This window comes from Hyperolius riggenbachi, chromosome 3, assembly GCF_040937935.1.
Source record: "Hyperolius riggenbachi isolate aHypRig1 chromosome 3, aHypRig1.pri, whole genome shotgun sequence".
NCBI classification, from domain to species: Eukaryota; Metazoa; Chordata; class Amphibia; order Anura; family Hyperoliidae; genus Hyperolius; species Hyperolius riggenbachi.
This window is the reverse complement of record NC_090648.1, coordinates 497,258,162-497,270,880: the sequence shown is the minus strand read 5'-3', so window position 1 is coordinate 497,270,880 and position 12,719 is coordinate 497,258,162. Positions and strand designations below refer to the sequence as shown.

General features: G+C 46.7%; 1 protein-coding gene across 7 annotated transcripts in view; it reads right to left on the bottom strand.

Annotated features, from left to right (window-relative positions):
• CYFIP2 (cytoplasmic FMR1 interacting protein 2) overlaps positions 1–12,719 on the bottom strand; it is a 133,004-nt gene that overhangs the window by 66,352 nt on the left and 53,933 nt on the right. For all 7 annotated transcript variants that reach the window (XM_068278276.1, XM_068278281.1, XM_068278277.1 and 4 more), the window contains 3 exons: positions 9,824–9,920; positions 4,734–4,862; positions 4,168–4,272 (listed from right to left, as the gene is read on the bottom strand). In XM_068278276.1, coding sequence (XP_068134377.1) covers positions 4,168–4,272; positions 4,734–4,862; positions 9,824–9,920 — 331 coding nt within the window. The remainder of the gene's footprint in view (positions 1–4,167; positions 4,273–4,733; positions 4,863–9,823; positions 9,921–12,719) is intronic.

Below are 12,719 nucleotides of genomic sequence, written 5' to 3'. Positions count from 1 at the left end.
GATGCCCTTGCAAGTGCATTATCAGCAGTACGGAAAACGCACAGGAAGAGCACAGGTGTGGTCCGTGGCATGCCTCAGTTATTGCATTGGCCAGCAGAGGGCGGTATAATGTTGAACTTCTGTCTGTGTAACACATAACTGGCTGGTACAGTGCTGCCCATAATTATTCATACCGCTGGAAAATTTTGACTTAAAGGGGAGGTCCGAGGCACTTAAAGAAAAGAAATCCAATTACCTCCGGCCTCCTCCAGCCCCGCCAGCCGACCTGTGCTCTCGCCGCAGCTCCGTTGGCTCCCAGTCCCCTCCGATGCAGATGGCGACCTCGCCAAGTCCGCATCTTCCTGCATTCCACTGTGCAGCTCGCTGAGTCGCACTGACGTCATCTGGGCTGTTCTGCACAGGCGCAGAACTACTGTTCCTGCGCAGCACAGTCCGGATGACATCAGCACGACTCTGAGAACCACTCGTGCAGGCGCAGTCGGCATCTTGCACCAGAGGGGACCCTGGACCACCAGCGTGGAGCGGAGCTGCGGTGTGGGCACAGGATGGCTGGCAGGGGCTGGAGGGACCCCCAGGTAAGTGGATTTTTCTTTATTTTAAAAGTCCTCAGATGTGTCTTTTATTCAACCAGCAAGTAATTTTTTGATGGGAAATGGCATAGGTGTCTCCCAAAAGATAATAAGACGATGTACAAGAGGCATCATTGTGGGGAGAAAAACATTTCTCAGCTTTTATTTACATTTGAGCAAAAAGTGTCCAGTCCAAAATTATTCATACCCTTCTCAATAATCAATAGAAAAGCCTTTATTGGCTATTACAGCAAACAAACGCTTCCTATAATTGCAGACCAGCTTTTTGTATGTCTCCACAGGTATGTTTGCCCATTCATCTTTAGCAATGAGCGCCAAATCGTTTAGGTTGGAGAATATTCTTGCCATCACCCTGATCTTTAGCTCCCTCCACAGATTCTCAATTGGATTTAAGTCAGAACTCTTGCTGGGCCACTCCAAAACATTAATGTTAATGTCTGCTAACCATTTCTTCACCACTTTTGCTGTGTATCCTGGTTGTCATGCTAAAATGTCCACTGGTGCCCAAGGCCAAGTTTCTCTGCAGACTGCCTGATGTTGTCATTGAGAATCCTCATGTATAGCTCTTTTTTCATGGTGCCGTTTACTGTGATTAGGTTCAGTGCAGTTTCTAGGCTAAAATGCACCCAGGGCGAGGGTGTAAAAATTGCGCCCCCCCCCCCCCCCCCGGAGCAAGGTATGGGTGCCCGCAGTATAGGTTAGCCAGGTCTAGTTTCACTTAGTATAGGTCCCCCAGTATAGGAAGCCAAGAATAGGTACCCCAGTATAGGTAGCCAGGCATAGGTGAGCCAGTATAGTTGCCCCCGCTATAGGTTAGCCAGGTAGGTGCCTCCAGTATAGGTAGCCAGTATAGTTGCCCCCAGTATAGGTTAGATAGGCAGGCGCCCCCGGTATAGGTTAGATAGGTAGGTGCCCCAGTACAGGTTAGCTAGGTGGGTGCCTCTAATATAGGTAGCCAGAATAGTTGCCCCCAGCATAGGTTAGATAGGTAGGTGCCCCCAGTATAAGTCATTTAGGTAGGTGTCTCCAATATAGGTAGCCAGTATAGTTGTCACCTGTATAGGCTAGCTAGGTAGGTAGGTGCCCCCAATACAGGTTAGATAAGTGCCCCCAGTATAGGTTAGATAAGTAGCTGCCCCCCCCAGTATAGGTTAGATAGGTAGCTGCCCCCCAGTATAGGTTAGATAGGTAGGTTCCCCTCAGTATACGTTAGATAGGTAGGTGCCCCCCAGTATAGGTTAGATAGGTAGCTGCCCCCCCAGTGTAGGTTAGATAGGTAGCTGCCCCCCAGTGTAGTTTAGATTAGGTAGGTGCCCCCCAGTATAGGTTAGATAGGTAGTTGCCCCCCAGTGTAGGTTAGATTAGGTAAGTGCCCCCCAGTATAGGTTAGATTAGGTAGCTGCCCCCCAGCGTAGGTTAGATTAGGTAGGTGCCCCCCAGGATAGGTAGCTGCCCCCCAGTGTTGGTTAGATAGGTAGCTGCCCCCCAGTGTAGGTTAGATTAGGTAGGTGCCCCCCAGTATAGGTTAGATAGGTAGCTGCACCCCAGTGTAGGTTAGATTAGGTAGCTGCCCCCCAGCGTAGGTTAGATTAGGTAGGTGCCCCCCAGGATAGGTTAGATAGGTAGCTGCCCCCCAGCGTAGGTTAGATTAGGTAGGTGCCCCCCAGGATAGGTTAGATAGGTAGCTGCCCCCCAGGATAGGTTAGATAGGTAGCTGCCCCCCAGCGTAGGTTAGATTAGGTAGGTGCCCCCCAGGATAGGTTAGATAGGTAGCTGCCCCCCAGCGTAGGTTAGATTAGGTAGGTGCCCCCCAGGATAGGTTAGATAGGTAGCTGCCCCCCAGCGTAGGTTAGATTAGGTAGGTGCCCCCCAGGATAGGTTAGATAGGTAGCTGCCCCCCAGGATAGGTTAGATAGGTAGCTGCCCCCCAGCGTAGGTTAGATTAGGTAGGTGCCCCCCAGGATAGGTTAGATAATTAGCTGTCCTCCATAATGGAGGGGGGAAGCACCGTAGCCGCGGGGAGGGCAGCCCGACCTCTCCCTCCCTCTCCCGGGCCGCCCTCCGTGCTCCCCCCTCAGATGTATAGTGAGCAGCAGCAGCCAGGGAGGGAGCGCTGTATACAACATACCTCCCTGGCTCCAAGCGCTGTTCTCTTGTCGCCGGTCTTCTCCCATCTGCCTACACGCGTATACATACGCTGCTTCCGGCTAAACAGGAAGCAGCGTGTGTATAAGCGTGTATGCATTGCAGAGAGAAGAAGACCGGCGGCGAGAGAGCAGCGCTTGGAGCCAGGGAGGTATGTTGTATACAGCGCTCCCTCCCTGGCTGCTGCTGCTCAATATACATCTGAGGGGGGAGCACGGAGGGCGGCCCGGGAGAGGAAGGGAGAGGTCGGGCTGCCCTCCCCGCGGCTACGGTGCTTCCCCCCTCCATTACAGCGCCCCCCTCCCAACAGTGCCCCGGGCGGTGGCACGCCCCGCACGGGGCTAGAAACGGCCATGATTAGGTTCCCTGGTCCATTGGCTGAAAAACACCACCAAAATCATAAGGTTCCCACCACCATGTTTGACAGTGGGGATGGTGTTCTTTGGGTTATAGAATTCTCCTTTTTTACACCATATGAAGGAAACATCATTGTGACCAAGCAATTCAATTTTTGTTTAATCTGACATAATACAGAAGACCAGAAGTCTTCTTTGTCCAGATGAGCATTTGCAAAGTCCAAGCGAGTTTTTGTGTGCATTATCTGGAGAAGTTGCATCCTCCTTGGTCTGCATCAGTGGAACCCAGCAGTGTGCAGTGTCCTTTGGATAGTCTGCCTTGAGACATTGTCACCAGCAGTGTCTATATTCACCAGGATGGCCTTGGTGGTGATCCTTGGGTTCTTTTTCACCTCTCTCACTATCCTCCTGGCCAGCACAGGTGTCACTTTTGGCTTCCGACCAAGTCCTCTGAGATTTTCCACAGTGCAGAACATCTTTTATTTTTAATGATACTTTGCACTGTAGCCACTGGAACTTGAAAACATTTAGGACTTGTAGCCCTTTCCTGAATTGTGAGCAGCCACAATGCGCAGCCGCAGGTCCTCACTGAGCTCATTTGTCTTAGCCATGACTGTCCACAAACCAACTGCAGGGAGCTTCTGTTTTTCACTTGTTGAGTTGATTAAAACAGCTGTTCTCAATTAATCAGGGTAATTAGGGTGCTTTAGAACAGCTTGGAATATTTGGAATGGTATAGAACTTTGGATATTCTCACAGACTGTGATAGTTTGTAAAGGGTATGAATAATTTTGGACTGGACACTTTTTTGCTCAAATGTAAATAAAAGCTGAGAAATGTTTTTTTTTTTCCACAATAATGCCTCTTGTACATCATCTTATTATCTTTTGGGAAACACCTAGGTAATTTCTCTTCAAAAACTTACTAGCTGGTTGAATAAAGGTAACTTTAAGTCAACATGTTCCAAGGGTATGAATAATTTTGGGCAGCACTGTACCTGCATTACTTTATAAACTGTGACTTAGAAAGACGTACACACATGCAAAAGAAGACACTTCCTGAATTTTAGACATCACCTTAAAGAACTTATCAATTTTGCTGAGGTTTATCCGCTTTTTAGCATCCAGCTTATAAATATTGCTAACGTTTCCGTCCATCAGGTACAGTCCGAATCCCATCACCTGCCGGAAGGAGAAGGAAAAGTGTCATTCATACGGTCTGTAAAATATACTTGCAAAGTGTCATTCTGAATCGTGAACTGGGATCCAGTACACAATGTACAGTACTGAGCTCCTCTGAGGACAGTGACATGACTATGGTAGGATTAGAGTGTGAGCTCCTCTGAGGACAGTCAGTGACATTACTATGTACTCTGTAAAGTGCTGCAGAAGATGTCAGTGCTATATAAATACATGATAATAATATGGTAGGTCATTAGACTATTACTATGGTAGGGATTAGATTGTGAGCTCCTCTGAGGACAGTCAGTGACATGACTATGTACTCTGTAATGTGCTGCAGAAGATGTCAGTGCTATATAAATACATAATAACAATATGGTAGGTCATTAGACTATGACTATGGTAGGATTAGATTGTGAGCTCCTCCTCTTTACCCAGAATGCATCATTAAGGCGGGTTACCTTCAGCAGCATGTGCTTCTCGCTGGGCGTCAGGTACATCTTATTCTCATAATAATCCACACAGATGTTGACAATATCGGCCAGCAGCTCCTCGTAGCCCGGAATCACCTCCAGCTGCTGGTGCAGGCACTGCAACCACACAGAGAAAGACCCATAATGCATTGCTCTATTGCTCTCATAACTGCACAATCCTGATGGCCAATGAGATGCTAATTATTCCAAGTTCTGATGTATGCAGTGTCTATTGCAGATGGCTGTCATTTATGAAAAGAATGTTTAAACATCCACTGTCTGGGAAATGTACAGGTCCATGTTGTACTGCAGAACGGCATGAGACCAGGGACGGACTTCTGGAAAGGCCACCAAGGCCCTGGCCTTCAACCGCAGCTGGCCAAGGGGCGGCTGGCCATAGACAAGGGATTGCCATATATGGAAGAAGAGGCTGCAAATGGAATACAGAGGTTGCAAATAAGGAGCAACATATGGAAACAGGGAGCTGCTGCCCAAGTGATCTGTATACTACAGAAGGAGACTGCTGTACATGAATGGGTGGGCTGCACAAGGAATGGGGGGGGGGGGGGGGGGGTCTGTACATGGAAGGGAACTGCAAGAAAAGTTGGCCTAGGGGCCGAAAAAGTATATTTCCGGCCTTGCATGAGACACCTCTGGAGGGATCCATCCAACAGCACGGATCTAGTGCACCTGTCCTGTGTGTGCAATATGAGCCTTAAGGTGGGTCCGAGATAAACTTTTACTCATTGCATAATTGTGTTCTTTTCATATAGTTTATAGGGCATTCCTCAAGCCAAATACTTTTCTTGTTTTGTTTTAATACTCTAATTCCCTATAAACTAAACAAGCCTTGCCCACAGCTCTTTCAGAGAGCCTTGGCACTGTGGCAAGGGCTTATGGGAGCTCAGTCTGGGCAGGAGGAGGAGGAGGTGGTATTACTAGCCAGAGATTTCAGAGGCAGAGGGGAGGAGGGAGGAGGAGAGCAGAGTGAATTTGTCACAGGCAGAGCTGGAGATGCAATCAGCTTTGCCTGTGTGTAATGTGACAAACAGAACATGGCTGCCCTCATTGTATTACATGAATAAATAATCAAACTGTTGAAGATGTTTGCAGCTAGATTTGCTGTGTAAACCATGTAAACTTTAGATAAGATATATAGACAAGTTACTTGTTATAGTTAGTTTTTCATCTCAGATCCGCTTCAGCATTTACTGTTTTTTCACCTTATTTATCATTTCAGTGCTCCTCCCATTCATTAACCAATAACTTTATCACTACTTATCACAACAAAATGATTTATATCTTGTTTTTTTCGTCCACCTATCAGGCTTTCTTTGGGTGGTACATTTGCTAAGATTTTTTTTTCCTAAATGCACTTTAACGAGAGCATTCAGAAAAAATGGAAAGAAATTAATTGTTTCTCAGTTTTCAGCCATTATAGTTTTAAAATAATACACTCTAACGTAATAAAAACCCACGTATTGTATTTGCCCATTTGTCCCGGTTAGTACACAGTTTAAATGATGTCCCTATCACAATGTATGGCGCCAATATTTTATTTGGAAATAAAAGTACATTTTTTCAGTTTTGTGTCTGTTGCTAATTACACGTCCATGCATATTAAAAAAGTTCAGACCCTAAGGTAACTATGTTTTTTTTAATTGAATTTTTTTCAAAAGTTTTATTTGGGTACTCGTGGGAGAGTGTGGGAAGTAAGGCGTTAATTTTAAAATATGTGTAGGTCTGTTTTGTAAAATAAATGAATAAATGTATGTAAGTGTAATTTTACTATTTGGCCTCAAGATGTCCTCGCACATTACTATTAGTATGCTAAACAGGAAGTAATGCGTGGATGTGTTACATCAAAATGATGTGGCATCATTGATCCCGGCGTTCATTGACACGGGGACTTAGATCAATGAATGGGAATTGCATTCCCAATCATTGATCTCCGGGCTTACGGGGGGCGACGACTACGCCCGGGGTGAACGCGTGATTGGCCGCGGTGGTGTTTTTTTCATGGATGTAGCTCCTATGTCCAGCATGCATTTTTGGACGAGGGAGCTATGTCCTAAAAGCTAAACTGGTTAAAGTGGACCTGTTACCTGTGTCACCACTGTCACTGCAGCAGAGGGTTCTGCCCTTGTAGCCACAGACAGAAGCAGTAAACACAGTGACTATTGAAGAGACCTGAACTTTCTCAAAAACTTGCCATTATAAAAAAAAGTCTATTATAGGTATCAATTACCTATACCTTCATCTGCCTTCTTGCTCATGGTCTGCAAAATATTTAATTACGAAACCAGCGGGGTTCCAAAAAATTGAATCAAGGACAGGCATAAAAACCTATTAGAGGTTCTAAAGCTTCTCCATTGTCTTTCAAAATCTACAATAAAACCTTTTGAGTGGAGTTTCCCTTAAATATTTTATAAACAAATAGGCAGCTCAGCTGTTCTGATTCTGTCTGACTTCACTGGCTGCATACAGAAGCATACACCTAACATAAACCCTCCTGAATGGAAAAATCTAGGGGGCAGCGTTTGGACAAACAGTTTTGGCCACCTGGCGCCCTTCCTCCTTTCCTTTCCACTCTCCCACCTGCATTCTTGGCACACACTCTACCCTCCTCATTCCTGACCTTATTCGACCGTTGGCACCTGCCGCCCTTCCCTATGATATCATAAGAAGGCGAGTTGTCAATGGATGCCTCTTATCGAGGCCTGCTACGGTAAAATCTCATCACCACGGCCAGTCTGATAGGTCACTGCTACAGATCGAGTGCAGTGATTGACCCAATGACGGTGCCTGATTGGTCGCGTGGCTAAGCTTCCCTCTGACTGGCCATGGTGATCTCTCGCCGGCGATGGGGTTTATGTGGAGGGGGAGGACAGATCGTCTACAGTTTGCTTCAGGCAGCAGAAAGTCTAGAACCAGCCCTGGCTGCATACGTTCCATTTGAGGCTTTTAGACACAACAGAAGCCAAAGCATGAGCATGACAGCTGGGAAACTGTAATATTTGAAGAGTAAAGCCTTGGGACCTTAAAGAGGAACTCCAGTGAAAATAATGTAATAAAAAAAGTGGTTCATTTTTACAATAATTATGTATAAATGTTTGCCCATTGTGAAATCTTTTAAATCCCTGATTTACATTCTGGCATTTATCACATGGTGACATTTTTACCGCTGGCAGGTGATGTAGCTGCTGCTTGCTGTTTTGGCAGTTGGAAACAGCTGTATACAGCTATTTCCCACAATGCAACAAGGTTCACAGACTGGAAACTGCCAAGAGTACCACGGTCCTCAGAGTTTCTTGTGGGTGGGGTTTCACCACAATATCAGTCATACAGCGCCCCCTGATGGTCTGTTTGTGAAAAGGAATAGATTTCTCATGTAAAAGGGGGTATCAGCTACTGATTGGGATGAAGTTCTATTCTAGGTCACGGTTTCTCTTTAAACAATTCACTTTTTCTACCAGGAGATAACTTTTCACCTTATATAAAAATGTTTTTTTAGTACTTTGCAATTTAAAAAGTAACAAAAAGTAGGTAAAAAGAAATATCAAACATATCCGTCTGGTCTCCCTATGACCCGAATAGCCCTGCCATCATCCATCATGAATGCGGCAGCTAGAATTAACCACTGCTCCCATCGCTCCACCAGGGCGGCTCCCCTCTGTGAATCCCTCCACTGGCTTCCTATCCAGTCCAGAATCAGATTCAAGATACTGTGTCTGACCTACAAATCTGTCCACAAAACCTACCCAACCTACATTTCTGATCTTACTCAGAGATACACACCAAGCCGCTCACTCCGCTCCTCCAATGAACTTCGCCTGTCTGCCCCTGGCATCACCCAGTCCCATGCACGCCTCCAGGACTTCTCAAGAGCTGCTCCAACACTTTGGAACTCTCTACCTCCACACATTAGGGCAGCCCCCTCCTTCAACATCTTCAAGAAGGCTCTCAAAACTCACCTTTTCACTCTGGCCTATCACCCCTCACAATTGCTCTAAACCCACAGCTGAACTCTGGTCACCTACCTTTCGTGTCCCTACCTCTCCCTCTAGATTGTAAGCCTTTGGGCAGGGTCCTCCTCCTTTTGTGTCCTACCTGATCTGGCACCTCCATTACTGTGCACCCATGCTATGCATCTGAGTGAGCCTAAAGGTCCGTACACACGCCGGACTTTAGGCAACGACGGGTCCGTCGTTGCCTCCCGCTGGGTGGGCGTGCCTGCGACAGTCCGGCGTGTGTACGCTCTGTCGTCAGACTGATACGGCTGTTTCTGAGCGATCCGCCCGGCGGATCGCTCAGAAACAGCCGTATCAGTCTGACGACAGAGCGTACACACGCCGGACTGTCGCTGGCACGCCCACCCAGCGGGAGGCAACGACGGACCCGTCGTTGCCTAAAGTCCGGCGTGTGTACGGACCTTAACTTGCCTAATCTCCATGCTCCCCTCCAGGGACTGGCTAAGCATTACCTTGTACTCATACTGCGCTGTGTGATCTCCATGCTCCATCCAGTGACTGACTAAGCATTACCTTGTACTCATACTGTGCTGTGTGATCTCCATGCTCCATCCAGTGACTAAGCATTACCTTGTACTCATACTGTGCTGTGTGATCTGGTTTTCATGTATTCCTGTATTGTCATATTGCTGTATGTCACCCCTAAATATTGTCTGTAACCTAAACTAATGTCCAGCGCTGCGTAATATGTTGGCGCTTTATAAATACAATAAATAATAACATCTTGGGTATTTTCTTGCACTGTGGAAGCTTTAAAGGTATTTTATTAGTAAAGTTTAAAAATATCCTAAGCCGGGTACATGTGATAGGCCAATCACTGACCAATATTACCACTTCCATGTAGTATGAAAGCGCACCTACAGAATCTGCTCATAGCATTTAAATACTGTTATCTGTTGGCCTTCATACCCCATGGAGGTGGTAACATTGGCCAATCAACATTGAAGGAGTGTACCAGGCTTTATGCTACTGAGCTTTATGTTCATCTCACTGCAGGTTTCCTTTACTATGTAACTGTGTGAAGAGGGTTAGAAAGGGTGGAGACACCTGAGTGATCCTGTTGTGATTTGCCAGAAACATGGAGAGGTTCTGGGACTCCTGGATAGACTGAGGATCGGCCATCTTCCGCAGGAACTGGGCAGCACTGCAGAGAGAAACATTGTAAAGAAACAAACTCATTACTTCATTCAAAACACTGAGCCAAACCCCAACTACCTCACATGACATGTCCTGATATATGGCCAGGACACTATCTGTGCAGCGTTTGTGTGTCTTCCCCCGTTTGTGTGGTTCTCATTTGAACACCATGGTTTCCTTTCACATACCAAAACACAATGGTAAGGTAATTGATGCTATGGTACAGACTTTAGACTACGACTATGGCAGCATTAGACTGTGAGCTCCTCTGAGGACAGTCAGTGACATGACTATGTACTCTGTAAAGTGCTGCAGAAGATGTCAGTGCTATATAAATACATAATAATAATATGGTAGGACATTAGGCTAGGACTATGGTAGGATTAGATTGTAAGCTACTCTGAGGTCAGTCAGTGACATGACTATGTACTCTGTAAAGTGCTGCAGAAGATGTCAGTGCTATATAAATACATAATAATAATATGGTAGGACATTAGACTATGACTATGGTAGGATTAGATTGTGAGCTCCTTTGAAATATTTGTGAATTAAGGAAAAAAAGTGTAAAATACCAAGTGGTTGATTCACTATAACAAATAGCGTGCCTTATCGGAGTTAACACGCCTTATCAGAGTTAACACATCTTATCAGAAGAACACGCCTTATCAGAGTAGATAGCGAGCACTATGAACTTATGCCCACTAATTGGAAATAATGAGAGCTCAACTCGTCCTGCCCTGAGCCCCTCCGGGTCCAAAGGACATTATCCCCACACTTTGATTGGCCCATTAGGCAGCCTTTCTCTTGACAGGCAACCTATTGGGCAGGGGTCTAGTCCTGGGAAAAGAGGTGAGTAGACTCACCCACGCGGCGCGTCAAAAATGGGCGTGTCAAGCATAATGTGGGCGTGGTCAAGGGTGGGGCCAAATATACATGACCTTAGCAGTGGTGTAAAAGGTCTGCCAGGGAAGTTTGAGCTCTGCCGTAGTGTACAAAAATAGATGTAATCTGACAGCATTTCACCAAAAAGACACATAATCTGGTAGAAGTTCCTCCAAAATACAGATAATATGGAAGTGGTTCCCCAAAAATAGACAATGTGGCAGCAGCAGTTCCCCCAATATACACAAAATCTGGAAGCAGTTCCCCAAAATACGCGAAACCTGGCAGCGGATCACACAAAATACACGTAACACCCAAAATGCATGTAATCTGGCAGCAGTGGTCCCCCAAAACATACACAATCTGGTAGCAGTTCCCCAAAATCAGTGGCGTAGCTAAGGAGCTATGGGCCCCGGTGCAAATTTTACAATGGGGCCCCCTAAGCACTCTATACATAACAATTGATACGGCGCACTAAAACCTGCCAAGGACAACCACAGTGTCAGAGATGCAAGAAGAGGATGGGGAACAGTTTGTTATGGATTACTACTAATCAAAGCATCTATAGAAGTGGTCATTACAAGCACAGGACCAATAGAGAGCTAATACTGTGATAGAGGGTGGATCCTTCGGGGCCCCTCTGGCCCAAGGGCCCTGATGCGGTGGCTACCTCTGCACCCCTATTGCTACGCCACTGCCCAAAATACATGTAATCTGGCAGCAGTTCCCCAAAATACACATAATCTGGCAGCTGTTCCCCAAAATACGCTTAATCTGTTAACAGCTGTTCCCCAAAAATACAGATAATCTGACAGCAGTTCCCCCAGCATAGGTAGCCAGGTCTATAGGTGTCCCCAGTATAAGTAGCCAGGTGTATAAATGTCCCCAGAAAAGGTGGCCAGGTGTATAGATGTTCTCAGTATATGTAGCTAGGTGTATTGGTGTCTCCAGTATATGTAGCCAGGTCTATAGGTGCCCCCAGAATAGGTAGCCAGATGTCTCCACAAGGAGGGGAGGCAGCGCAGAGAAGAGGGAGCGGTGGGCACAGCGGTGGGGAAGGGGGGACATCCCCCCCCTTCCCTCACCTTGGGGCTCCCCCTTCCTCACTCTCCCCTCCAGAACTAAAATTTGCTGGTGGCTGGCAGTGGGCGGGACTTACCTCTTCCTTGTTCCAAGCGCCGGGGAGGTAGTAGTGATCTCCGGTTCATGAGTGATTGGTTTATTTGAACCGGTTCTTTCCCGTGAGTTGAGTTATCTGACTCATCACACTGAACCGAATCAGTTCAGTGGATGAGACAGGAACTGCAGCTGCACACTGTATTCAGCTGCAGTTCCTGTCTCATCCACTGAACTGATTCGGTTCAGTGTGATGAGTCAAATCACTCAACTCACAGGAAAGAACCGGCTCAAATGAACCAGACATCACTACTTCCCCGGCGCTTGGAACAAGGAAGAGGTAAGTCCCGCCCGCTGCCCGCAAATTTTAGTTTTGGAGGGGAGAGTGAGGAAGGGGGAGCCTCAAGGTGAGGGAAGGGGGGGGGGAGAGACGTCCCCCTTTCCCCGCTGTGCCCACCGCTCCCTCTTCAATGCACTCTCTCCCTCTGCACATGCTAGAGTGGACGCCACCCGCGTTCACGCACGACTCGACCCCTGCTATTGGGCCAATCAAAGTGCGGGGATAATGTCCTTTAAAGTGATTGGACCCACTCAGGACAGGACGAGTGGAGCTCTCGTCATTGCCAATTAGCAGGTATAAGTTCGTAGCGCTCGCTATGCTACTCTGATAAGGTGTGTCAACTCTGATAAGGCATGCTATTTGTTAAAGTAAATCAACCCCCAAATGCTGAATTTTACCAAACTGATTTATCTTATGGAATGCTGGCCCATGTGTGTCTGTATGCAGACAAACATACGGAGGATGTCA